The 25547-nt window shown below is 45.2% G+C and overlaps 9 protein-coding genes across 9 annotated transcripts; 6 read left to right on the forward strand and 3 right to left on the reverse strand.

Moving 5' to 3' along the window:
* The first annotated feature begins 698 nt into the window (after positions 1 to 698).
* On the forward strand, positions 699 to 2118 carry LOC117140752 (circadian clock-controlled protein). The gene is made up of 5 exons (XM_033303834.1): positions 699 to 809; positions 1152 to 1244; positions 1303 to 1456; positions 1518 to 1801; positions 1864 to 2118. Exons 1-5 carry the CDS (start codon positions 719 to 721, stop codon positions 2061 to 2063), a joined length of 822 nt encoding a protein of 273 aa, XP_033159725.1. The 5' UTR covers positions 699 to 718; the 3' UTR covers positions 2064 to 2118.
* Positions 2119 to 8647: 6529 nt separating this feature from the next.
* On the reverse strand, positions 8648 to 9375 carry LOC117140212. The gene is made up of 2 exons (XM_033303000.1): positions 9241 to 9375; positions 8648 to 9175 (listed from the first exon to the last, which is right to left on the reverse strand). Exons 1-2 carry the CDS (start codon positions 9334 to 9336, stop codon positions 8669 to 8671), a joined length of 603 nt encoding a protein of 200 aa, XP_033158891.1. The 5' UTR covers positions 9337 to 9375; the 3' UTR covers positions 8648 to 8668.
* A 76-nt stretch (positions 9376 to 9451) lies between these two features.
* On the forward strand, positions 9452 to 10524 carry LOC117140211. The gene is made up of 3 exons (XM_033302999.1): positions 9452 to 9685; positions 9748 to 10062; positions 10170 to 10524. Exons 1-3 carry the CDS (start codon positions 9620 to 9622, stop codon positions 10383 to 10385), a joined length of 597 nt encoding a protein of 198 aa, XP_033158890.1. The 5' UTR covers positions 9452 to 9619; the 3' UTR covers positions 10386 to 10524.
* A 3801-nt stretch (positions 10525 to 14325) lies between these two features.
* On the reverse strand, positions 14326 to 14691 carry LOC117141505 (protein new-glue 1). Its single transcript, XM_033304993.1, has one exon. The coding sequence runs from the start codon at positions 14689 to 14691 to the stop codon at positions 14326 to 14328; it is 366 nt and encodes a 121-aa protein (XP_033160884.1).
* A 1114-nt stretch (positions 14692 to 15805) lies between these two features.
* LOC117140499 (protein new-glue 1-like) lies at positions 15806 to 16312 on the reverse strand. Its single transcript, XM_033303464.1, has one exon. The coding sequence runs from the start codon at positions 16293 to 16295 to the stop codon at positions 15909 to 15911; it is 387 nt and encodes a 128-aa protein (XP_033159355.1). The 5' UTR covers positions 16296 to 16312; the 3' UTR covers positions 15806 to 15908.
* A 150-nt stretch (positions 16313 to 16462) lies between these two features.
* LOC117140500 (protein new-glue 1) lies at positions 16463 to 16949 on the forward strand. The gene has a single exon (XM_033303466.1). It carries the CDS (start codon positions 16563 to 16565, stop codon positions 16947 to 16949), a length of 387 nt encoding a protein of 128 aa, XP_033159357.1. The 5' UTR covers positions 16463 to 16562.
* A 1592-nt stretch (positions 16950 to 18541) lies between these two features.
* On the forward strand, positions 18542 to 19022 carry LOC117141050 (protein new-glue 1). Its single transcript, XM_033304337.1, has one exon. The coding sequence runs from the start codon at positions 18569 to 18571 to the stop codon at positions 18917 to 18919; it is 351 nt and encodes a 116-aa protein (XP_033160228.1). The 5' UTR covers positions 18542 to 18568; the 3' UTR covers positions 18920 to 19022.
* Positions 19023 to 20138: 1116 nt separating this feature from the next.
* LOC117141231 (protein new-glue 1) lies at positions 20139 to 20504 on the forward strand. The gene has a single exon (XM_033304591.1). It carries the CDS (start codon positions 20139 to 20141, stop codon positions 20502 to 20504), a length of 366 nt encoding a protein of 121 aa, XP_033160482.1.
* Positions 20505 to 22082: 1578 nt separating this feature from the next.
* Positions 22083 to 23385, forward strand: LOC117140235. Its single transcript, XM_033303034.1, has one exon. It carries the CDS (start codon positions 23019 to 23021, stop codon positions 23349 to 23351), a length of 333 nt encoding a protein of 110 aa, XP_033158925.1. The 5' UTR covers positions 22083 to 23018; the 3' UTR covers positions 23352 to 23385.
* Positions 23386 to 25547: the final 2162 nt, after the last annotated feature.

A 25547-nucleotide genomic window follows, 5' to 3' on the forward strand; every position in this document is an offset into this window, starting at 1 on the left:
TTTTCTTTCCAACTTTTTTGAAAGGCTTTCAAGTGGGCTAGACGGTTGCTGACAACTATCCTGATATATGGACTTTAGCTTGGCCACGTCCGAGCAAGTCTTGATTTTCTCGGACCCTTGACCTAAGACCCCCGTTGACGGACAGTAATTCCCTGAACTTGCTGGCCTTCTTCGCCTCAGCCTTTTCCGTAGCCTCTACTTGAGGAGAAAAGTTAAGGTTAGTTTGCGGGCCGTCAATAGAACTGTTTGTGCACCTGGTTTCGCAACTTGTCCATTGCCCATTCGGCAGTCGTGGTCGCAGTCAGTAGTCAAGTGTCAACATCGGCACAACTCCACACTTGCGTGATTTGTTTTCATTGAAGACTTCTCCCCGTCTTTCCCACCGCAGCCATCCGATCTGATCCGCGCCGCTGCGAAGCTGGAGATCGATGACGAAATGGAGCTGGCAATTCGACTGCGAGAGCTCAGCTGGCGGACTACTGTTCTCTTGGCTGCCCCACAATTGGCCAACTAACCAACCGTGCGCGATAACGATGACGATGGGATTGCGAAATATCCAAGCAAGCAAGCCACTCAAATCAAGTTTTTCCGCCAAACGAATGCCGCGCAGAAAATATGAAAATGCAAGTGGTTTCATTCAGTTTTCATTTGCTGCTCGCTGACGCTGGTCGCTTGGTCATTCCTCGCATATCGACCACTAATTTGGATTCGGATTAATATGGCGATGGCCCGCTTGGAACTGATTGTGCTGCTGGTGGCATTTACCACTATCCTAGTTCGAGCCGAAGATGGCTTTTTGAAAGAGCCGCGTAAGTGCGCTGCCTGATTGCTAGATCGGTCAATGAAAATGGTGTTACTTCTGCTGCTCAAGTCTGCTTATTCTTAGACCCAAGTCCTGAAACAGTTTTAACACCCCCCGTTTTTGGCTAACACATATGTGACTAACCCGCTTAGCAGCTGGAACTCGCTGTTCAAATAGCGCCAAAAATATTGCACCACTAAACCGGATTTGTTTTTCTGAATTCTCTTCGGGTATATTGTTTGCCTCACTCGCACTCGCACTCGCACCCGCGCTCGATCCGAAACCAAATCCAAATCCGAATCCAAATCCAATATGAACTGAACTGAACAAAATTCTAACCGAACCGCAGCAGATTACATCAAAGAGTGTAGGATAGCCGACAAGGACTTTGTCAACTGCTCGACGCACAGCATCCAGCAGCTTTTCGATAAACTCAACGATGGTGGGTAGATGATCCTGGGATGAGGGTTCTGTGCTGACTATCTGCTACCGATTCATAGGCATTCCCGGGCTCACCAGCATCAAGAGCTTCGATCCCTTCTATCTCAACCGCATCCGGATCACGCAGGGCAATAGCAACGCGATCAACCTCAAGGTGGAGCTGGCCAACGTGAAGATTGTTGGGTTCGGGCACACGAACGTCCTGGAGAGTCAGTGAGTGCGAGCTTACTGAGTCACAATGAGTCGTATTCTGTAAGGCAGTCATCTTTTTTAGGGTGTTTAAGAAGGACTACAGCTGGAAGACCACCTTTACACTGCCCGAGATGAAGCTCCAGGCGGACTACAGTCTCTTCGGTAGGATCCTGCTCATCCCGCTCAACGGAAAGGGCCAGGTGTTCCTGGACGCGGAGAACATGACGGTCACCATGCACACGAAGACGCGGCTCTACTCCAAGGGCGGGTTCACTTTCTACAACGTGACCAACCTGCACGTGGACTTTAAAATGGACGGGCTCAAGTCGTACTTCTCCAACCTGTTCAATGGCAATAAGCAACTGGGTAAGTAGCTGCAATCTCCAGAACCCAACCTCTGACCACTTTTTGAACACCTTCGGCCGCAGAGGACAGCACCAACAAGTTCTTCAACGACAACTGGCGGATGCTGGCCGATGCCCTGTACACGGTCATCACCCAGACCATCGAGGACATTCTGCTGGATGTGCTGAAGAAGATCTTCCACTTCATTCCGGCCAACTTCTTTGTGAGCGACATCCCGACGCCGGAACAGCTTTATGGAAGGGCCAAGCCGAAACCGAAATGAGGAAATTGTCCGTAGAATTTGGGAGTGGGAATCCTGTGAAAAGTAGCCAATAAAGTTTGTGGAAAAACTTGAAGTGACCCCTTACAGGAGCAGCACACATAGATTGCTGGAAATGGTGAAATGGTTTCCTGCCTGCTCTCAAAGGCATTAGTGTCGGTCAACTGTTGCCTTAGTCCTGGAACTGCCGTCTGGTAGGGTAGAGTGAAACCTAATGGCGGCACCTTAATCAGACATTGTTCGGCCGTGTCCTGGAAAATATATCAGGATTGCCGTCACTGCACAGACAGTCGGCAAACGATGGCTAGGATCGACCCGACTGGGTAAAAAGTACACAAACCTGTATTACACAATTGCACTCGGCAAATAAAGCCGTAACCCGGCGGCAGGAGGCGGGGATTCCCGCCGAGGGTAACCGCACATATGGCAAAGTCAAAACCGGAACCAGAACCAGAACCAGAAACACAGAAAAAGGCGGAGCCGCGTGTTCAAATTAATTGCCGCAAAAACAGTCCCAGACCCCAAATTAATTTACATTTTTTCTGCCTGCCTCTGCTTTTTTTTCAGCCAATGTGTTTGTAGCCTGCCAATAATTTGCTGCAACTGCTGATGCTGCAGCCGCAATTAAATCGTTTGGCGCAGCGGTAGCCATTACAAATGCCGAACAATTAGTTTAAATTTAATGCGCAATGCATTTCGGCGTTTTAGTTGCGCAATTCTGCGGTTTCTGGCGCCCTTCCGACCTCGGAGCTCTCATTTTTTGCCAACTGCAAGACGGGCCAAAGCCAAAGCGACAAATCCCGTGCGTGATTGCAATAAATTCGGCGGCCCCTGGACCGAAGGCATCCCAAAATGCAGTTTGCACACAAGGTAAACAAACAGCAGCACGATCCGCGGCCCAAAGAATGGAGGGGCAACCGCCCCTCCACCAACCAAAGGGACCACCAGTTGACGGGCAGAAAAACCCGGAAGACAAACACGGATGGAAAACTATACCGGAATGGGGTATTCGGGCCCGTCACCGAAAGTATTTCAATATTCCCAGCCAATGTTGTTCAATATTTGCTGTGACTGTGCATCGCGGACTCATCCCCTTTTCCACGCCTCTGCAATCCACATCGGCGATCTCTTATATATTCAGCCTAAAAGTATGTGGCAAGTGCTTAAAGGGTCCACACTAATAGTATCTAAAATGTTAGTTCACTTGTACCTTCATTTTGTTCTTTCCGAATGCTTTTATCTTTAATAACGCTACATATACATTCGGTATACCGTTGTCCAATTCGGTAAATTTGCTGGCATTCATCTGCTATTTATTGGATAATGTAGAATAATTTTACAACTTTACATGTAGACTTACTTAGCAGGCAAGTAAAGTAGAAATACTTTTAAAATTCTTTCCCAATGGACACATTTTTCACTTCCCATCTGAAAAGGGCTTAAATAATTTAAAGTTTGAGTTACAAACGCAGTTTCAGTTTGTTTCCATAACTTTGTTATTCTAAGAATGTCTGGTTGCCAAATGGTACTTCAAATATTCTTAAATTATAATTGCCACATAGTAACTTATTTTCATTTCACATATTATAAGCAGTACAAAACATTTAAGAACCTCATGATTGCCTGCAGAAATAAAAAAAATTACATATGTTAGAAAATCAGAATTAACAAAGGAAGATGCCGAAAAATGTATCTAAATGTTAATCGAATCTAATTGTCACAGAAAACTCTTCGTTATCCAAAAATCAGTGTTGCTGGTAACTATCCCATATAGTCACATATAAATCCAGTTCGTCTTCCTTAGCTCTCCGATGTCAGTATCATGCAGATACTCGCTTGACTAACGGCCCCATTAGAAGCCATAAATTAAACATTTAATTATAACGTCGACTGCAATGGGCAAATTAATTAATACATAATTTCAAATTAAATGCTGTCATTTCAGCAGGGTTAATTCTCCGGCAGTGCTGCAACATGCCAAACAATACCGCCGTAAAAATGTGCCACACAGGAGTGCATGAACTTTAAAGCCGGAATAATACGAATTTATGGCCAAATAATTGCAATCTCATTAGGACACTCGGCCGGCAAACCGAAACACGGACATGACACCAGCTCCAACCGGGCCAATTTGCCATGTTAAAATAAATATTCGCATTTTGTGAAATATTTAACAATAATTGAGCGTAAAATAATCGCCCAGCTCCAGCCCCGCCCCTTCGACGGAGATAAAGCCGTGGAAGAGCTCAGACACGGTCAGCTCCGATACTGCGCTCCCAGCCAGCAACATCCTGCATCCTGCGTCCTGCGTCCTGCGACCAGCAGGCAGCTCCCAAAGGCCGAGTGCGTTAATTGCAGTTGCCGTTGCACAGGACACGGATTGCGGCGACAGCGACAATTGTAATTAAATAGACACCGCACAGGACCGCTCCCCACTCCCAGTGCTCCCCCTCCCCCTGCGTTGTCCCTGGTGAAGTGCAACGGGATGATGGGATCGGAGGCCAATCGCTTGTGCGGAATGGAAGTGCCAGGATAAGGATTCGCTGACGATTTCAGAGCATATGCCAAAATTTGAGGATTATAATTGGGGGCGTAAGGAACATTCTGTTTAATAATTCTATTTATACTCGAGCCTCAATGAAAATGTATTTTTAATGACTCCGTTGACCAATAAGCCCCACTGTGCAGTCGAGTTGGTCGTTTATTGTAAGTTATTGAGTTGTCGGCATTAATTTTGCATATGCACGTAAGCGGAAAATAGAACGCCGACTATTTTGGAGCCCGTTTAACGAGGCCCACCGCTTTAATGCTAATCTCGTATAAATAAACAACATTTCGGCCCAATCGATGGCCAGGCCATTAGGCCAATTGCTGGTCATTGTCATTTGGATCGCAGCGGATTTGAATGAATAGGACGATGGGGCGAGCACCCCGCTAGCCCCATCACCATTCCGAGTGTTTGGCTTATTTGCGAAAATTTGTTGACACTCAGACCTCCCCAATCGCAAACGGAACAAGCAATCAGGAGCAGCAGCAGCTTAGCAGACTTCCGCCAAGGATAACGGGAGACGCCAAAGGATGCCGGCGGCAGTCGCATCGCCTTACAAGATTTTATTTACACCTTCTGCGAAAATGTTTACACTTCAACAGGCAGCGGCAATAAGAAGAGGATCCGACTGCCCTGCCACGCCCACCGCTCCCCGGCGAAATGCTGAAATGAGCAATATGTAAACCTCCAGGACGCCAACGGCAGATCCCCAAACAATTGAAAGTGGATTTCCACCTGGCAAAAAATTACTCAAACAGAAAGCCAAAAAAAACTCATAAAAACAGGGAGAATGCCAACGGCCCTTGAATAATTCCAGGATGTAAGAGGGATGCAAACTAGGACACGGAAGAGGAGCCATAAGGAACGTTGTCATGGCGTAAATTTATGTAAAAATTTGTAGCAATTGCAATAAGTTCGTCCACGCCAACCCCATCCCCATCCCCATCCCTGGCGGCACTAAGGAGCATAAAATTTGCGTGCAAGACCAAATAAATTCTTTCGATTTCAGCCAGTTTTTATGCGCATTTTAAGTGTGGAATCGAGGAGTCGTGGTGCCTCAAGGGACTCGCTGAGCTGAGTTTGTAAGCCCAGAGATATCACTTTATTTTAAATGCATTAAGAACTTTGGCAAAAACTGATTACGAAATTCGCTCAGCCTTTGTTTGCCGAGCCCTTCATGATGTCTGAACCGGAGTCAGAGATGCCAGGACTGTGGAAATTAACTCTCAGCTGGCAAATGCCTCGGAGTGCAAATATTGAGCAACGCCGAAGGTTTTTGACTGGCGGCCCAGTCTCCTTAAAACGCCCTACCCCAAGGATTCGCAAGGAAGCGAAGGATTTTGTATGATTCACTTGGGAAACTGTTGCCCACTGTCGTCGCCTGTTATTTTTGGCAATCTGTTTGTTTGTCGATTGTCTGTCAGTTATGCTACTTATGCCTCATCCTTTATTCTATATTCCCAGCAAAAGTCCCTCGGCTCGGCCTGATTTAATAAGAATCCCTTTCGCCCCGTTCCTCGCAATTAACATAATTTTATGAGTGGATTTTCATAGCTGAACAATCTTCAGCCCGCGGCATTTGCGAAAACTTTAAATTTCAATTCACTTAAGCTCTTGAGGGGGGAGAAACTTTCGCCAGGCCATTGAACCCAGTACGGTCCCCATTTTCGCCATAGGTCTCTGAATATACAAATATCCCATTCAAAGACCCCGAGAGACTTCAAATATAGTTTAACACCATTTCCCCTTTCTTTTTGCCGACAGTGATTACCGCCCGAGGGCGTCATTAGCATTCCATTCGAGTGCGGTGCAAAAGTTGTGATTTCGATTGCAGATCCGCCGACCAGCGAATCCGAACAGACAGCGCTAACCCACAGAACTGAGACCGGATTCACTCGATTTCGGGGTTAAGGTCTCTGGGTAAGACCATATTAAGATGTAGGAGGCGTCGCTGCTCGAAAGAGTTATGATCTAATCGAGATAGAAGACCCCGCTGTAAATCATGGCTATCAGCAGGTCATCGAACCCACCCAATCATAACTGGGTTCTGTCATTCATAATAGCCAAGAATCTATAATTGCGCCAGCGATGTCATCAATATTCCCCCCTTCTTGCGATCGATTTGCATATCCAACCCAATTTTCCAGTCCCCAATTCGCGTTCCTTTGTTGGGGGCGATCGAAAATTTTGGGACAATGTGTGCGCCGGCTATTCCAGAAGAACTCTATTTAAATGCAATTTGGAAACGGATTTCAAACGCCAATGGCAATAGAATCGGCTTTTATTTTGGAACCTGATTGGAATTCGAGATTTGGGCCAACTAAAGCCCCAGTCCGAGAACCCAAATCAATCTGCGACAATGTGACAATAATAATTGATAACCTTAAAGCCGAAAAAGCGCGAACTCGCTTCCAATTCATTCGGTGGACAAACGTCGAAGGTGAAGCGAACCAAATAAATTCAATAAAAGTCACTCAAATGTCGATAATTGAAATGCGTACACAAGACCAGCCACAGCAAATGCAGAAAATAAGCACCTCAACTGAGCAGGACAGCAAAAATTAACATTTTTATATAACAAATTTAATTTGGACAATTCGACCGCATCGAAAATTGCATAAATTTCATTTGCAGCCATCCGCTGGCGGAAGGTCGCCAGGTGGGAAGTGGGGCGGTGAGAGGTGGTCAGAGGTGGAAAGTGGGAAATGGAAGATTCCGACGGCGAAGGGAGCTCGCTTTATGGACCCTAAACCGAGGCGAACGGCCCGATGAAGATCCATACTCCCATCCGAAAGTATCCATTATTCAAAGTAACGCTCTGACGTGTACTGGTGTCGCAATTAAGTTCGCGCCCCGAAATTACGTACTGAACGGAGGCTCAAAGGAGCCGCTCTCTTCTAAGTTATTGCACTTTCCTACTGAAGATTTATAGCTCGATGCGAGCTCGCTTAGATATATGGTGTGGGTAGAAATTTTTGGCTTATTTCCCTCTCATCGAGTGACTCACGGGCCTCAACGCGACTTTAGCTGCTGTCAACGACTCTCGACGCGAGCGATGCGCACTGCATCCTTAATTACAGACCCGGCGGGAAGGGACGGGATGGGATGGGATGCGGGATCCGGGATGCCAGGAGATGCCCCTTCTAGGCCTGTGCTTCGCGAAAAATGTTAAACATTCGCAAGTTTTTATTATCGCGCTCAAAGTTGTGGGAAAGTTCCTGCCCCTGCAGTCGTACGCCTTCTTACGTGGCCTGTTTGGTTAATTCGAGATAGTTAAACAAGGGGCAACCATGCGGCTGTGCACTGAGGGGAAAATACCTAAATGAGGAACAGAACACTTGATTCAGACTGACTTTCATTTCAAAATTTAGTTTCATTATCGCAGCAATTAGGGAAATCCAGTTTCCAAACGTAAGCCATAAATATGAATCACTGAATTAGATTTCTGTAATTATCACGTTTCCATTCTATAATTGAATATTCATGAATATTATGTTCTATGAACATAAAGCCAATAACATTTTATTATCCCAATTTTATTAGCCCAGTCTAGTCTAGTGCAAACCAATGGCTCGGGCAGACCTCGACTGGAAGATGAAGACCCGCATTTCTTTCTCTGTGTGGGAATGCCATACCTACGACTATCGCCCCTACTGGTATCAGCCCAATCAGCTCGTCGGAATATGCATTTGCAGGGGGCTGCTCCGTGCTCCACACACACCCTAAATCATTGTCGTCTGTTGCTCATCAGCAGCCCCTCCGACGCCATTATCGTCGTCATCAATTGCGCTGCCGGTGGCTGCCTGCAGACAGCTTGTCACCGTCGGGTAAACATGCGAATTTCGCAGTCGAGCAGGCAAACACGTGACAAGCGGCTAAGGAGGATTGCTAGCGGCGATGGGTGGTGGGAGGACAAGACGAGGCGACAATGACGACGTCAATGGTGCGACAAAAGGCAGTTTGAATACCAAAACGAGGCAGTGTTGGACGCGCATCAAAACTTTATTGGGTCTCCTCCGAGCAGGAGATACCATGAGGAACATGCAGGGGTATATGTATCTTAGCCGAGACTGAACCGCTTCAGGTTGTCGAAGCCCTTGGACTTGTCGATGCGGCCGAAGGTGGTCGACCGTACGATCATGCCGCCCTTGCTCGTCGATATCATCATGCCGATGCGGAATTTGGCCTCCGGCAGGAAGCTGGGCAGCATCTCCTCGTCCACATTGTAGTTCGTCAGGCTGTAGGTGCCGCGCCGGATGGGGCACTCCTTGAAGAGGGTGCCGTGCTTGAGAAGGTCCTCGTAGATCGCGCGCACCAGCGGATCCGAGTTGCGCTGTTTCATCAGCTTGCAGAAGTTGAGCGTTCGGTTTATTAGGGTGGAGTAGTTGCCCTTGTCCGTCTCCAGACCGAAGTCTACCACCAGCTGAACGTCCTCTATGTCCTGGTGCGTCTTTATGTCGATGCTCAGACTTGACTCGCCCGAATCGTTTTGCAGATCCACCTTGAGGTCCACGAACTTGTCGTTGGCCTCGAAGTCAATGCTCGTGAGGATGACCTTGAAAGAGCGCTGGCGAAGGCAATTAATCAGAACTCTGTCCATATCCGGTCCCAGCCCGATCCACCCCAACTTACCCACGCTCCAGTCAAGGGCATGAGAGCCACCAGAATCAAGGCCACGGCACAGCAGCTTCGGGTGACCTCCTTGCGCATCTTGCTCCAACTATCCATTGAGGCTGGCTCTTATTCAATTAGTCAGTTTTTATATGAATCCAATTAGAATTAGTCAGGCCCCACTGGGCGACAAAGCGCTCCGAACATTAGGCGCAGCCACGTGGTCGTGGTGAATTAAGTCAACTAAGTGGGTGGACTTTGGAAAAGCATTCAGCTGTTTCGAAACGAACTCATTTTCCGATAAGATCGAACTGAAAATCGCTCAGCCCATTTGCATATAAATAGTGCTGTCGCCTGACAAAACCAGACAGTGGAGTCAGCTAACTGCAGTCGGTCCATAATGTTGATGTATACCGCGGTGCTGGTTCCCGTCCTGATGGCCATGTGCCATGGCTCCCTGGCCGAGGTGAGAGTTCGCAGAGTAGCGCCTTGCCAACGAACTAATCCCTCAGCTGGCCTCTATTCCAGAAAATGATGAGGCCCAAGTTCAAGGACATCAAGATCTGGAGCGACGAGAAGTTCGTCAGCCACAAGGTGGTCTACGACAACAGCGACCCGCATCTGAACTTCTCCATGGAGGTGCACCAGGAGCTGCACGACGTGGACATCCACCTCGAGGTGCGCATCACCAACAAGCAGGACCCGTACTACACCACTAACCTAAACACCACCCTGAACGTCTGCCGCATCCTGGGCTTCGCCAACAAGTCGCCGGTGGGGCGCTTCGTGCACGGATTCATCCGCGAGTTCGGCAACATCGTCGATAACTGCCCAATCGCCAAGGTGAGTGGAGCACTCTTTTAGGGGTTCCAGCTGACCCTCCCCCACTCTCGGTCACGTTCTAGGGCCGATACCATTGGCATCGCATTCATTTAAAACGCAAATTACAGGGCTCCTACTTCATCAACAAGTTCTGGTGGCCAGAGGACCCAACCACCGCCATGCTGCCCGAGCTGGAGTTCGAGATCGTCTGGCAGGCCATGCACGTGGACGCCAGCAAGAAGCGCACGCTGATCATGAACGACCACTTCGGTGGGGACTTCGTCGTCCAGGACGTCAATAATCTGAAGCCCGGCATCTTCGCAATGCTGCCCAAGGTCGCCTAGAAGCTCCACTAGCCTCCTTCCCGCCCCGGAATGAGCTACCCAGCTGAGTCGCGTGTCCCAATGGTATTTAATTAATGTTTGTCAGTGTCACTTCGTGTTATCCAGAATGCAAGCAAATAAAGCTGCCGCAGAAAGCAAATCAGGGATATTGTTTAATGGGAAGGATGATTTTTTAATCACCGAATGGTTAAATTCGAGAAGACAGAGCGATAACTACATAACTTGAAATTATAAAGTTTCCAATTTCCATGATTTCCATTTCTATTTGTATCTACTTCTTTTCAAAAGAGTACTGTTGATATATTACATTGTAATTATTTCATTGAAAGAAGACATTTTTGTTTATAACTTCTTTTCAATATCGAAAAAAGCGTTTAAAGTGCCTGTGAAGCTCATATAATTGCCAATTGTCAGTTGCCCGCACAACCATCAATGTCAATAAATTTTTTTATATTATTCACGTGCTGCTCTCGAATTTCGACACTCGGCGATTTCGTGTTTTTGAAGCATTCCCAAATTGAATTAAAATGGTACGGATTCGAGAGAAACAAGAGGGCCGCAACATCAAATTATTATTCAATATAGTCGCAACGAAATGTTTGTGACTTGTGCCATGCCCATTGTGATCCGACAGTGACAGTTTGCGAATTTTAAACCGCTTTTAGCTATTTTTTGCCCTATTGAAGGTGCCACTTGGTATGATTTATGCGAGTTTGAGTTTGCCGAGCTTTGGATTTGGTTATTTGGTCATTTGTTGATTGGCATATTGATGCAGTGTTGCTGTTATCGAGGAAGCCATAAAACGACAGCAACAATGGGAATGCTAACAAGTTCTCGGCGCCTCTGCCTCGTTATCCGACTCGATGATGATGATTCCCCCAATAAAATTTCCAATTTCAATTACCGGGTATAATAGGCCCGGAATGGAAATACAAATCTCTGGACAAATCTGCCCCAAACAACTTTTATCAATTACCCGACCAGCAGCCACCAAAAAGAGGTGTAAAAGGTAAAAGTCTTTGTGCTATGATGGTCCCTATCCTGGACCTTCCTCGACCCAATCCGCACAATGCATTTGTTTTCACTTTGTTGAACTCGTGAAACTTTATTCCTGCCAAGAAAAAGTTCAGGGGTCAAGCCAGCGGCCATTTAAGCTCCATTAGACAGGCACACAAAGCGACATAACGCCCCAGATCCCAAGGAGGACCCCGGTGTAAGGAAATCCATTGTCGAAGTCGCCCAGCTGTGCCTCCTCCCTCCGCTGCGAGGACCCCAAAGGGTTCGTCCTCATCTGATTACAGTCCAGTAAATCTTGAAAAATTGCCATTCAATGCTAACGTTTTGAAAACATTCATCAATGGGTTGGCTGCGACTCAGCCCAAACAATGCGAATTTCTCTAACGCGACTTTGAGGTTGCTGCACTGCTAAACAATCATTTTTTCAGCTGGGTTGCATGGAGCTCTAAAAGCCGATTTGACCGCTTTTTTTCTCAGTGCACGACAGAGCCGCACATATGCCAGCCAGGCCAACAGCCCAGCCGAGGAGCACTTCAGCCAGCCAGTCAAATCTTCCCATTTGGCTAATAAATCCTTGAGCAGCTTATGGAGCAACGTCTGCGCATAAATATTATGGCTGGCAACTGGTCAAGAGGAGGGACGATGTCGAAGCACGAGGAATGGCACCAAGGACCCGCCAGCACTCACTTTTCACTCGAATACGTCTCGTCTGCTCCCCACATTTCGAAGTAACTTCCCTTGAGCTGTGCATTCCGAGCTCGCCTCGAACGTGTTAAATAATACCCTATCGTGGCGGGAATATTCGTTCACGGAGTATCACGACCACTGCATTAGGTACAATTTATGTACAACTGTATGGTAACGTCATCTTTATCGGATTAAGTATTAATAGAAAGTCCAACAAATTAAAAAGCAATTATCGTTGATAATTGAAATAAAGTACAAATGTGTAGAGCCATGTGAAAGTAGTGCTCCTTACTTAGTAGAAGTCTTTATCTCATCTTTTAAGAGTGCCTAATAATATAGGAAATAGAGTATTGAATCCTCGCCTTGTTTTTCCAAGTGGTCCCTGTGATCCCAACCGGAATTCTTGAGCTGGCATTGGATTTCGGTTGACTGTCGTGTTGGTATGCCTGCTGTGGATTTCTCGGCCCTCTGCTATGGTTGTTGCTGATTTCTTAAGTATACTCGCTGCCCTAAAAGGATATGCAAATTGTTTGAATAGTAAAGGACATGCTAAACAATTCCAGAGCCTCGAGTCTCTAGTTGAACAAACAAAAAAGGAAACTAAGCTAAACAAAACATTTCTCTTTCTTTTTTGGCTTTGCTCTCTGTTGCCGTTTGGTGGAGTTTTCACTTGGTCGCCACATCGCAGCTTGTTGTTGCGCATTAAGTTGTTGCAACAGGAACAGAGGACATTCATTCACATGGCTTGCAGCTGAGGAAATGTTTTAGCATTTCACACTGGCCTGGTATAAATCACAGATCCCCATGTTATTAGGCATCCAATTCCCTCTTCCAATGTCCACGACATGGAGCTGTTGCCTCCGCCGTAGGTTTATTGAATTCGTTGATAATGCCAAGGGCAGTGTGGGACGGAGGGCTTTCCTTTTCGGGACAATAAATCTCCTGTTTCCAGGGCTTAGTCCGAACAATTTCTAGCGCATTTAAATCTCGTACAAAGCCAATGCCCTGTTGCGGTGGAAGCGGGTTCTCCAACTATGTTTCAATGTTCCCTGCAGTACGGAGCCAGATTATTTGATTTACTCACCTGAAACCACAATTAGTGCAAAAACAAGTTCCTTTTCTTGTTCAGGCTTAGTTACTCCAAGTGTCTGAAGAATTTGTTTAAATGGGCATATTAATCTACGACTCCTTTAAGATTTCCCCTGCCACACCAACTTCAAGAAGGGGTTAGGATCCGAAGGGAATAATCTGATGGAAAGAACACATTTTTCTCCGTTCTGTGCTTAGAATCGGCATCGATGGTTGAATGGCAATCTGGAAAATGACAACAATAAGGGTTGGCCCAGCCTAACGTAGTTTACCTTTTGGCTGGCGGCATTTTGCTTATTTCGTTTCGTTTCCCTCAATTGCTGCCCAGTCTGCGGCCAAAGTTCCCTGAAATGCAATTTTGTAGCGAGGAAATCCGATAAAGAATTTCTGCAGCCTGGGGATGGCGGCATTCTATATTTTTATAAAGAGCTCTATGCGTCTGATCTGAGCAATTAATGGACACAAAGAAGTAAATGTGGGGATTCGAATATTGTTAACAGAATATAACCCCAATCCTGAACTGCTTCCAAGCAGTTATGCATGGGCACTACCTCCACTTCGCCAAAAAACATCGCATCCCTCTCTGTCACTCGCTGTTATCCTTGGCTTTTTGAAACGAATAAGGATATGATGACGTGCCGTCGCCAAACCGCACTCTTTATACATGCCCACATTCAGCGCAATTTTTATTCACATCCAATAGATTTAAGTATCCAGGGCTTGGGTGGCTCCATCCCCTCGTGAACAGCAGCACATTTATGCACAGTTCAAAGACCAAAATGAATATTTTATTTGATTTGATTCCACGCGGGCTGACTGCTGAGCTGAGCTGCGAGAAGAGCATTTCCGAGCGCTCAATCTCTGGCATAATAAACTCCAGGGATAGGGCCAATTGTCTGCCGCCTTGGAAATGCGCGGATTCGCCGCTCGCCGGATAGAATATGTAGATGTGCGTGGGTGTGCCTGTGGATACGTCTTAAATGCTCTAAATAATTCCCCCACAAAGAAACCTTGCTCATCACTGCAGGCATGCCTTCTCGATATAACTCCAAAGAAAGAGATCAATCTAATAATCAGATTAGTTGGGGCAGCGCTTATATTTCTATTGGACGGGCGAAGATTCTATCTTAAGCGACCAAACCCCTACTTATCCCTGAAGCTGATTGATCAGGCGGCGCTGCCTCGCCAGCAGCTGCTCCATCCTGCGCCTCCTCTTTTCCTGGCGCTGTCTCCGCTCCTGGCGACGACGGCGCTCACGAGCCAGGCGACGGCGGCGAGCACGTCTGCGTCTCCTGGCCTCCGCCGAGGAGGAGGAGGAGGAAGAGGAGGCAGTGGTCGTGGTGGATGCGGAGGAGGCAGTAGTGGTGGTGGTGGCGGATGAAGCTGTGGTAGTGGTGGCAGAGGAGTCGGTGGTTGTAGTCGCCGGCGAGGATGTGGATGACCCTCTACTGCCCTCCGGAGCCAGCAGCAGACACAGGAGCACACTGAGAACTAGAGCGAATAGGAAGCGCATTGTGTTGTGTCTAATCGAGGAAATCACACGGGCTTTTATACTCAAGACGGGGTAACAATTAAACAAATATCATGCATCGGAAATCGGAAATGTTTGCACAGCCTATCCACTTCGGCAATGTCTTGGGCTGTTAAGGTCAGCTGAGTAAAACAGTAGATCGATATCATTTTGATAGTTGAACTCGTTGAAAACGAGATGAAAAGCTAATATTATGATGCTCCTTACGCCTCCTTACGGCGCCCACGTCACCTTTGAAATAAATATATTTTTTATAACCTATTTATGTACATTCACATCTTATCTGTGTAAAAATAGCAGCACTTGACCCGTTAAATGTTTTTTATTTGTTTTTCATTTTAGCTTTGCACACCCAATTTATAAAACATTAATTCCTCCGAAATTAGAATTTTATTTTTCAAAACACAAATACTTTTTACATTACTGTTTACATTATTTTCAAACGAAGCACATCAAAATATAGCACAAATGCAAATAATAAGTGTTGTAAAATGATGTTCTTTTTATAGCCGTTACCGACTTCAAAATCGTTTTTATTCCCAGGTCTCGTTTTTAAGCCGGCTACTCCTGGTATGAAGGATAAACTAGATTCGTTGAAAAGTATGTAACAGGTAGATGGAAGCGTTTCCGACCCTTTTAATTATATATATATATATATATGCTTGATCGCTACCCATGTCCGTATGAATGTCTCGACCTCAGCAACTCTAAAAGCTAGAGAGTTAAGATTAAGAACGATGAACGCCCACAAGCTGCCCAAATATGCCACTCCAACACGTTTGAAAAATATTTGTTTTTTTTCCATTTTATTTCTTGGTCTTGCCTATCTCTATCGATATGTCAGAAAAATGCTGATATCCTTGCAGAGGAAGGATTTCACACAGTGAAATAGACATTTGGAACCATTTCAAGTATCATCTTATCTTGATCAGTATCAACAGCCGAGTCGATCCGTCCGTTCCTACGCAAGCTAGTCTTTCAGTTTTAAAGTTATATGAGTCAGGCCCATATATCAAATAGCTGACTTTAATTGAAAACCAATTTGCCTTTGTTTATTTTAGCCAATTAAGTAGACTCATCAGAATGTACACTCAAATGTTTTATTATCTTGGCGAACTTGAACAACGAAATAATTCAGCTTTCACATATTTACAACTGCTTTTCCTAAATTGTCATAGGCCGAGTCTTTCCGACGACCTTCATCCGCGCAGCTGGTTGATCTGTCGACGTTGATTCTCCAGTTGCTGGCGCAGCCTCTGAGTCCTGCGCTGCCTCCTGCGCTCCCTTCGCTGCCTCTCACGCGCCAGACGACGGCGACGGGCGCGCCTGCGCCTCCTGGCCGCCGCAGAGGAAGAGGATGAGGAGGAGGCAGTGGTCGTGGTGGATGCGGAAGAGGCAGTGGTGGTGGTGGTGGCGGACGAAGCCGTGGTAGTGGTGGCCGAGGAGTCGGTGGTTGTGGTCGCGGTTGTAGTAGTTGTAGAGCAACTGCCCTCCTGGCAAAGCAGGAGGCATCCTAGGACGGAAAGAACAAATACGATCGAGAAGCGCATGCTGAATGTCTTTGACGCATTTGAGCAGTTACGCATGTTTTTATAGCAAATTTGATAATGTTGGTTCACCAAAAGCGTGTAAACTAATAGGCCTGCTGGTTTGTTAGCTTTAACTACGGTAAATGTTGGTAATGTTTATTCAGATTGAGAAATTATGCGTGCCGTTATATAGTTTAAACCTTGCTATTGAGTCTTAACAGATGTAATAGATTTACGTTAATGAGGGCGTTGCTCAACCAAGTTTCCGGGTAAAACATCATATAAATAGGCTCTTCTCCAAATCATAAGATACAACTGCTTAGAATGCGATTCATATACGTTCTGCTCTTGGCCCTTCTCGGCTGCGTCCTGCTTGCCCAGCAGGGTTACGGCGCTACAGGCTCGAGCACTGAGAGCTCCTCGGATAGCACCAGCTCCAGCTCCTCGGACACCACCACTACCGCGACCTCTTCCTCCGACACAACTGAAGCCTCAACCTCTTCCGACACGACCACAGTGGCCTCGTCTGCCACGACTACCACCACTTCTTCGTCCTCGTCTTCGTCCTCCAAAGCGGCCGCCCGTCGTCGCAGGGCCCGTCGTCGTCGCCTGGCCCGCCAACGACGCAGGCGCCAACAGCGCCAACGACGCCAACAACGCCGCCGCCAGCAGCAGCGCAGAAGACGCCAGCAAAGGCAGCGCAGGGGATAGATAGATTGCTCCAGCCGAGGAGGCTTGCTGCCAAGTCAGACAGCTAATACAAGCCAAAGATTGATATTTTAACTAAATTGCAGCTGCGTTGCTGTGGTGTGTGTTTGCTTAAAAATAAAGAACATTTTAAAAAACAAATTATTTGTATTTACAACTAAGAAAGGGTCTCTTATCACAATGGCAATTTTTGAAATGGAGTTGTTTGTTTTTTAAGTCTGTTCAAGCTTTCTGTTCTGGCAAAACCAAGCAAAGTATGTCTGCATTGTCAATAGATGATTGTGTCGTGTCTAATTATTAACTCAAAAGCACCTAAAATCTTAGAGACCATGAGACGTTTTTCAAAGGATATTATTTGTCGGACTTAAAATCACGAATACGTGCTAAGATGGCAAAGCACTATTGGCTACTATTGTCACTATCAAATAAGGTGATTATCTACAAAAGGATTATAGCTCCTTGCAGCTTGGCTTGTGACAGCCAAGGATCCAGGTTATCCAGAATAGGGCTACGAGATTGGTCAGTGGTTGCGAGTGGTATGTGAGAAACACCACCTTTGAAACTGCACGGTATTTGATAAAATAAACCAGCACTCGAGTCGCTGGCATGAAAGGCTAGGGCACCAAAGGAACCTGTACCGTACTCGCCACCAATGAGGCTTAATAGAAGGCAACTGAGGGACCTCATTCTTCGATCTCCTTCAAGGAGGGCCAGTAGACACTGACATTTATACAACTGCTATTTTCCCTTTTTGTGATTTATAAATTTAGATACAACCAGCGTGCCCAAATGGGCTGAATTAATAGCTGCCAAGGTCACAAAGGGGGAGTTGGAATTCCCCGTATGCCTTTCGAAAATATATAAAAAAAAAAGGAGATAAAATGCTATAGTCCTGTTCCCCGACTATCACATACCGGTTACTCAGATGGAAGTGTGAACGAGAAATTTCAATATTGTTTGGCAAATAATATCCTTTGAAAAACGTCTCATGGTATCATGGAACGTCGATAGAAATTGGAAACAAAATAATAAAATGAAAATTTGAATATTGTTCAATAGTGTGGGTGGTTTGGGGGCGTTAGAGTGGGCGCGGAAAAAAAATTTTTGGCATATCGAAAGCAATTTCCAAAAATCAAAAAATACGAAAACATTTTTCAACAGTGTGGGCGTGGCAGTTTTGTGCGGTTTGCGGGCGATATAGTGGGCGTGGGACATGGTTCAACAAACTTGCGCTGCGTCTACGTCTCTAGAATCTGTGGTCCTAATCTTAACTACGCCCTGTTTTATTATTTTAACATGTTAATAAATTATTATAACTGTATTTTAAAAGAACGTTTAATCTTAATTACGACTTCCCCTTTTTTCAAAGTACGTCATGGAAACACAAATTTGAAAACAGCATTTTAAACTGTAATCTTTATTCTTAATTTTAGCTGAGGGTCTATTTGTTTTGTACAATGGCAATTTATCAAATAATATCAAAGAAAATATTTCGTCGAGGGAAAAACAAAAGAATACAAATCGAAAAGCTGAGCAAACTATCTGAATGTCAAGTGTAAGAACAAAATAATTACAATCTCCTATAAAAGCGCTCACTTCTTTCCATCTTAGACACACTCAGCATGCGCTTCTCGATCGTATTTGTTCTTTCCGTCCTAGGATGCCTCCTGCTTTGCCAGGAGGGCAGTTGCTCTACAACTACTACAACCGCGACCACAACCACCGACTCCTCGGCCACCACTACCACGGCTTCGTCCGCCACCACCACCACCACTGCCTCTTCCGCATCCACCACGACCACTGCCTCCTCCTCATCCTCTTCCTCTGCGGCGGCCAGGAGGCGCAGGCGCGCCCGTCGCCGTCGTCTGGCGCGTGAGAGGCAGCGAAGGGAGCGCAGGAGGCAGCGCAGGACTCAGAGGCTGCGCCAGCAACTGGAGAATCAACGTCGACAGATCAACCAGCTGCGCGGATGAAGGTCGTCGGAAAGACTCGGCCTATGACAATTTAGGAAAAGCAGTTGTAAATATGTGAAAGCTGAATTATTTCGTTGTTCAAGTTCGCCAAGATAATAAAACATTTGAGTGTACATTCTGATGAGTCTACTTAATTGGCTAAAATAAACAAAGGCAAATTGGTTTTCAATTAAAGTCAGCTATTTGATATATGGGCCTGACTCATATAACTTTAAAACTGAAAGACTAGCTTGCGTAGGAACGGACGGATCGACTCGGCTGTTGATACTGATCAAGATAAGATGATACTTGAAATGGTTCCAAATGTCTATTTCACTGTGTGAAATCCTTCCTCTGCAAGGATATCAGCATTTTTCTGACATATCGATAGAGATAGGCAAGACCAAGAAATAAAATGGAAAAAAAACAAATATTTTTCAAACGTGTTGGAGTGGCATATTTGGGCAGCTTGTGGGCGTTCATCGTTCTTAATCTTAACTCTCTAGCTTTTAGAGTTGCTGAGGTCGAGACATTCATACGGACATGGGTAGCGATCAAGCATATATATATATATATAATTAAAAGGGTCGGAAACGCTTCCATCTACCTGTTACATACTTTTCAACGAATCTAGTTTATCCTTCATACCAGGAGTAGCCGGCTTAAAAACGAGACCTGGGAATAAAAACGATTTTGAAGTCGGTAACGGCTATAAAAAGAACATCATTTTACAACACTTATTATTTGCATTTGTGCTATATTTTGATGTGCTTCGTTTGAAAATAATGTAAACTGTAATGTAAAAAGTATTTGTGTTTTGAAAAATAAAATTCTAATTTCGGAGGAATTAATGTTTTATAAATTGGGTGTGCAAAGCTCAAATGAAAAACAAATAAAAAACATTTAACGGGTCAAGTGCTGCTATTTTTACACAGATAAGATGTGAATGTACATAAATAGGTTATAACAAATATATTTATTTCAAAGGTGACGTGGGCGCCAAATATACTTAGGCGTAAGGAGCATCATAATATTAGCTTTTCATCTCGTTTTCAACGAGTTCAACTATCAAAATGATATCGATCTACTGTTTTACTCAGCTGACCTTAACAGCCCAAGACATTGCCGAAGTGGATAGGCTGTGCAAACATTTCCGATTTCCGATGCATGATATTTGTTTAATTGTTACCCCGTCTTGAGTATAAAAGCCCGTGTGATTTCCTCGATTAGACACAACACAATGCGCTTCCTATTCGCTCTAGTTCTCAGTGTGCTCCTGTGTCTGCTGCTGGCTCCGGAGGGCAGTAGAGGGTCATCCACATCCTCGCCGGCGACCACAACCACGGACTCCTCTGCCACCACTACCACGGCTTCATCCGCCACCACCACCACTACTGCCTCCTCCGCATCCACCACGACCACTGCCTCCTCTTCCTCCTCCTCCTCCTCGGCGGAGGCCAGGAGACGCAGACGTGCTCGCCGCCGTCGCCTGGCTCGTGAGCGCCGTCGTCGCCAGGAGCGGAGACAGCGCCAGGAAAAGAGGAGGCGCAGGATGGAGCAGCTGCTGGCGAGGCAGCGCCGCCTGATCAATCAGCTTCAGGGATAGATACGGCTGATAACCAATGTTACTAGCAATAGAAAAATAAAGCAATAAGTAATAATCTGTGCTAATTACGTATGCGTTCTTTACTGTCCTGGTAAAAACTTACAAAGATAAAACTTTAGTCCTGTTAAATGGTAAAAATACAAGTCATTTACTGAAAAGTTACAATTACAATATCATGTTTAGTCACCTTTTATGCATAGTTATGCAATAATCTTTTTTCGTCGGTAGGAATCCTTACTCCAAAAGCAATAATGCATACCATTAAGCTAATCAATCATATATTAAACAAGAGAGAATGATATAGTCGAGTTATCCGACTATCAGATACCCGTTACTCAGCTAGTGTGAATGCGAACGCGACATTTCATCATTTTTCTGGGATACCGATATATATTAGGGAATAAAATGAGAGAAAATTTAAAAATTGTTCAAAAGCGAGGGCGTGACCGGCTTGGCAGCTTTAGGCCGTTAGAGTGGTCAATGCAAAAAGATTTTTGGCAAATCGATAGAGATTTACACGACTATCAAAATTATGAAAAATTATACAAACATTTTTCAAGAATGCGGGCGGTGCAGTTTTGGGCGGACTTAGGGCGTGGCAAAAAGTTATTTTTCCAAAAACATCTACATGGGTCTATAGAATCTGTATCTGTTGTCTATATTATCTGTATGCTGAATCTCAACCTTCTAGCTATAGTTCCTGAGATCTCGACGTTCATACGGACAGACGGACATGTCCAGATCGACTCGTCTATTGTTCCTGACTTTATATGGTCGGAAACGCTTCCTTCTGCCTGTTTTTAAAGGAATCTAGCATACTCTTTTAATCTACGAGTAACGGGTATAAAAAGTGGTGTGTACCGATCCGGACCGTCATGAGCTTACATTCTTCCCGAAGATTAATTTTTTATATTTATCTTTAGATTATTTCCATGCCGGTATGTATATGTATGTATATAATGTATGTATGTATATAAGACTTTTGGAAAATTTAATGCAGATAGCTTTAAACTAGTTTTACGTAGAAATGAGCCCACAGACGGGCAAAAGGAACAACACGCCAGTTCATACAGATCATGGTCGCGGATGTCATCATTACTGCGTTGCAGGCTACTCACTTTGATCAGTATACCCTTGGCAAGGGTATGAAACAGATAGGTAGGCGGACAATGGCTTTATTTGAATGTATGTATGTGGGAATTGGTTCGAGTAAGAATACTCGCAGTGGTAATAGGTATTAGATCTTTCGATACTTCTACATTGCAGCCCTGATTAAAATGCATCCGTAGACAAGAGCAAGCTATCGATAGAAAGGGAGCGAGTGTAGAGTGAAGTGGAGTCGAGTGCAAAAGTTGCCCAGAGCGGTTGTTCCTAAATCTAAATAATAAATTTCGTCATAAGTCTAAATAATTAAACGTGAAGTCTTGAAGAACATAAATGATTTGTTACACTCATAAGCTCTACTTCTTGTTTAATAAAAACTACATAAACGAAGAACTGCAGGTTTGTCTTAAAATTATTCTACTATCAGAAGAAGTTATATTGTTAGACTGTTAAGCCATTTTTCGATCTGCCCAAGGTGAAGATGGATCCAAATTAAAATGTTGCGCATTGTCGCCCGGCATCCTTCGCGTGGCCCCATTTACGTACAAATCCTTCAAAGCGGCGCCCGCTCGAAGGCCTAACCAAGCTGTGGTGCATTTCACACGCTTCGCCGGAGTTCTGCAACACGAATTGGCACAAAGGATGTAGGAGCAGCCAGGAGGAGGGCTTGGGCGAAACAGGAAGCCCCGAGCCCACACCGACCGAGGCGAAAGTTTCGGGCTGCTGAGCTGGCAAAAAAGTTTTGCCGCCGCCGCTGAGGCTGCATTAAATCTGTGGCCAAATATGATTTCTAGCTTTAAGCGGAGGAACGGTTTTAAGAAACTGTGAACTGATTCTATCTCAGCAGCCTATGTCACGGATCTCGTCGTTTCACCTAACTGCCGCCTAAATGCGCCTAAATGCAATTTTTGTTACTTGCCGAAACTTTCGCCTGCTTTACCTTTTTGGCAAAAGTTTGTTTCGAGTTTTCCTGAGCCCAGGCAATAGCAAAGGCGGTGGGAGTGGCTGGGTCTGAACTTTTGTAATTATTTGATTTATCAAATAGCAGAGGCTGTTCATGCCGAGCAATAAAGGCCGCCGTCTTTTCTTTTGGCTTCGGTATAATTTCATTTAGAAGTTGCAAAGAGGCCAGTTTGCTTTTGTCGGATGTGGAATCTCATTCCTTGACACAGCCGCCTGGCACATGTAATCAAAAACTAAATGGGATTGCGACGTCGGAAGGTCAAGGCTAGGACTTAGGAAACTTCTGTGCACCCGAAGAACAGCAAACACCGAACCAAATCATAAAACACCTGTGTGAGGTATGCAAACAGAGAACGCAACAGCTGCTCCCTATCTGCTTCGACGATAACGCTGCGCACCAACAAAACCGAGAGCGTTCTGCAGTTGATCACATACTGCTGGCGGGGAATGTCTTTGGTCTGGATCATTCTGCTCGGTCTCCTGATCTGCGAAAGAAGCACCTTCGGAGCCCTGCCCTCCGCCGAATCCACACACTATCGTCTACGTAGCAGGAACCTTCCGGAGCAGACATCACGACGGATTGTGCCCATTCCCACTTCACATAAGATTGCCCTCAGAACGGAAAAGAATCGGCGTGGTGAAGCATTTAACAACTCTATTTCCACTTCTGATACGGCAGACTACAACATATGGCACGCACTGAAAGCCGATGGAAAGGCCAACTTCTATATACTCTTTTTCGCCATATATATTAGCTACCTAGTGTATGTGCTGTTCTAAGTCGGGGCTTTATGCAATAAATGTCATCGTCATAGGAGTTTCCTTCAGCTATATTTTTATTGGTGTTTTTGTATATCCGGGGTATTTAAACAATTTTTGATGCAACTTTCATGGCCTACACCTTTAAAACAAAATAAAAGCAGAAAATTGGTTTTTAACGACTTTTGGATACCTATAAGTCACCTAGTGGGTGTGATAGAATTAAGAGAAACAAGAAACAAGAAACCAATTTAAAAAGTGGTCGACTTGTCGGCGTTGAGATGGGCGTGGCAACGTTCTGAAAATTTTTACAGTTCCTGAGGTCACAGCATTCATACGGACAGGCGAACGGACATACTGGCAGAGCCAGATCTCGTTAGGGGAACAATAAGATCCATTTCCATTTTCTTTCTTATAAAAAACATATGCGCTTTGAGTTTTGCATTTAATAGAACATTATTTTTTGCCAATTTCAACTGGCATTACAAAAAAGTTTTGAAATTTCTCCCTCCCCCTAAGCATCGGGTATCTAATAATCGCGGAACTCGAAAATAGCGTTCTTTCTTGTTTTTAAAATTTTAAAAATATTGAAAATTATAAAAATAAATTTAGTTTACTTTTGAAATCTTTCCAATTATCAGCTTCAAGAATTGATGGATTTACTAATAATCTTAGCACTTAAGCATAATTAGTTATATGAGCGTTTGGCGCTATAGTGGGCGTGGCATGGTTTGAAATAATCTTGCGCAGCTTAGGCTTAACTTAATCCATAGCCTTGATCCCAAAGAACGAAATGATCAGGCTGGGCATTAAAAAAATCTTTCGAAAAGTGTTAGTAACTGACTAGCAAACAAAAAGTGCTATATTCCGATTTAGACGTAGCTAGGATTGATCTCATAAAATAGTTATAAACCAATAAACTGGCAATGATGTAAGGGGCCTTGCTAGACCTTTTAACGGATCATATTTGTTTGCTTTATAGATTAGCACTCGGACTTTTGATCACTTTTGTGGATTGGACCAATCTGGTGCTATGTTTGTTAGCAGGAATCCTCGGAAGGACACACAGACAGACATGGCTGTGATCTTGATCCAAATACACTTGGCTTAGATGTTCGGAACCTGTTAAATACTTTTCGACGATGCAAGAATACCCTTATAACTGAGATACAAACTGGTGCAGCTAGAGTGTGCCATTGTCTTTCTTATCAAATGAAATAAAGGTTGTTTCACTCAGGTCAAGAGTTTGCTTCTGCCAAATAAGCTTTAATTTCGGGATCCTCGGCCGTTCAGCAGTGCATCAAGTCCTTGGCATGTGTTCCTCGCACGGACACTCGTACACATGCAGTATGCTAAGTGACCCCGCAACCTCAACGCCTGACCGACCGAAGGCATTCCATTCCGTTCGCAGTCGGGAGCTTCGCTGTTGCTTTCGTCAACTGCGACATAATTTATGACGCTTTCATTAAAAGCGACAAGCGAGACAAACGCCCACACAATCACGGCTGGGTAACGAATGGCCAAAGGAGTTGCCCGGTTCATGTTCCCAGTGTGTGGGTGTGTATTTTAAATTTGTTTCGCTGCGGACCCAGAAGACAAGCGTGCTCGCAGGGAACTCGGCTACGTGTGCCAGACAGTTGTCACAGGCAAAAACATCGGTCAGGATTGGGGTTGCCACAAGGAGGAGGAGGAGGAGGAGGGTCAGCCCTGGCAGACATTTCACCCCAAACGGTGTCAATTTTTTAATGTCAAGCGTTTAACTGGCGTACCGTTGCACTCGGTTCCTGGTCGGAGGCTTCCGTCGCACTTTGACATAATTAAAGGCCATTAATCACGTGTGCTGATTCAACAACGCCCACTTTGCAAGCAGGTGGGAGTGGGTGGTAGTGGGTGGTAGTGGCTGGGAGCGGGTGTGAGCATGGGCTGGCAATGGGCCGACAGGGAACAGAGGACGGGACCCCGGTGACCTCTCGAGGGTTAATACAGCTACTTGAGCCTCCTGGTGGGATGGCTCAGGTCGGATCTGGTTGGGGGCCAATCGATTCGGAGGAACATTTAAATTCACCGAGACCCGTAAAGACACCGGGCTGCTGTCCTGCCACAAATTGTGTCCGACTGAACAATTTGCTTTTTTTCAGATGCTCCGCTTCGCTGGCGATTTGCCCCTTTTCAGATTCGCTCGCCGTTTTGTTTTTTGTGCCGGAGCATTTTGGCGTC

This window comes from Drosophila mauritiana, chromosome 3L (assembly GCF_004382145.1).
Source record: "Drosophila mauritiana strain mau12 chromosome 3L, ASM438214v1, whole genome shotgun sequence".
NCBI lineage: Eukaryota > Metazoa > Arthropoda > Insecta > Diptera > Drosophilidae > Drosophila > Drosophila mauritiana.

Excerpts from the sequence above, each read along its gene's own strand:
- LOC117140212 (XM_033303000.1), bottom strand. The coding sequence starts at position 9,336 with ATGGATAGTTGGAGCAAGATGCGCAAGGAGGTCACCCGAAGCTGCTGT. Across the intron at positions 9,176-9,240 it reads TGCCCTTGACTGGAGCGTGG|CGCTCTTTCAAGGTCATCCT; the intron begins GTAAGTTGGGGT and ends TGCCTTCGCCAG.
- LOC117141505 (XM_033304993.1), bottom strand. The coding sequence starts at position 14,691 with ATGCGCTTCCTATTCGCTCTAGTTCTCAGTGTGCTCCTGTGTCTGCTG.
- LOC117141231 (XM_033304591.1), top strand. The coding sequence starts at position 20,139 with ATGCGCTTCCTATTCGCTCTAGTTCTCAGTGTGCTCCTGTGTCTGCTG.
- LOC117140499 (XM_033303464.1), bottom strand. The coding sequence starts at position 16,295 with ATGCGTAACTGCTCAAATGCGTCAAAGACATTCAGCATGCGCTTCTCG.
- LOC117140752 (XM_033303834.1), top strand. The coding sequence starts at position 719 with ATGGCGATGGCCCGCTTGGAACTGATTGTGCTGCTGGTGGCATTTACC. Across the intron at positions 810-1,151 it reads TGGCTTTTTGAAAGAGCCGC|CAGATTACATCAAAGAGTGT; the intron begins GTAAGTGCGCTG and ends ACCGAACCGCAG. Across the intron at positions 1,457-1,517 it reads ACGAACGTCCTGGAGAGTCA|GGTGTTTAAGAAGGACTACA; the intron begins GTGAGTGCGAGC and ends CATCTTTTTTAG.
- LOC117140211 (XM_033302999.1), top strand. The coding sequence starts at position 9,620 with ATGTTGATGTATACCGCGGTGCTGGTTCCCGTCCTGATGGCCATGTGC. Across the intron at positions 9,686-9,747 it reads GCCATGGCTCCCTGGCCGAG|AAAATGATGAGGCCCAAGTT; the intron begins GTGAGAGTTCGC and ends CCTCTATTCCAG. Across the intron at positions 10,063-10,169 it reads ATAACTGCCCAATCGCCAAG|GGCTCCTACTTCATCAACAA; the intron begins GTGAGTGGAGCA and ends CGCAAATTACAG.
- LOC117141050 (XM_033304337.1), top strand. The coding sequence starts at position 18,569 with ATGCGCTTCTCGATCGTATTTGTTCTTTCCGTCCTAGGATGCCTCCTG.
- LOC117140500 (XM_033303466.1), top strand. The coding sequence starts at position 16,563 with ATGCGATTCATATACGTTCTGCTCTTGGCCCTTCTCGGCTGCGTCCTG.
- LOC117140235 (XM_033303034.1), top strand. The coding sequence starts at position 23,019 with ATGTCTTTGGTCTGGATCATTCTGCTCGGTCTCCTGATCTGCGAAAGA.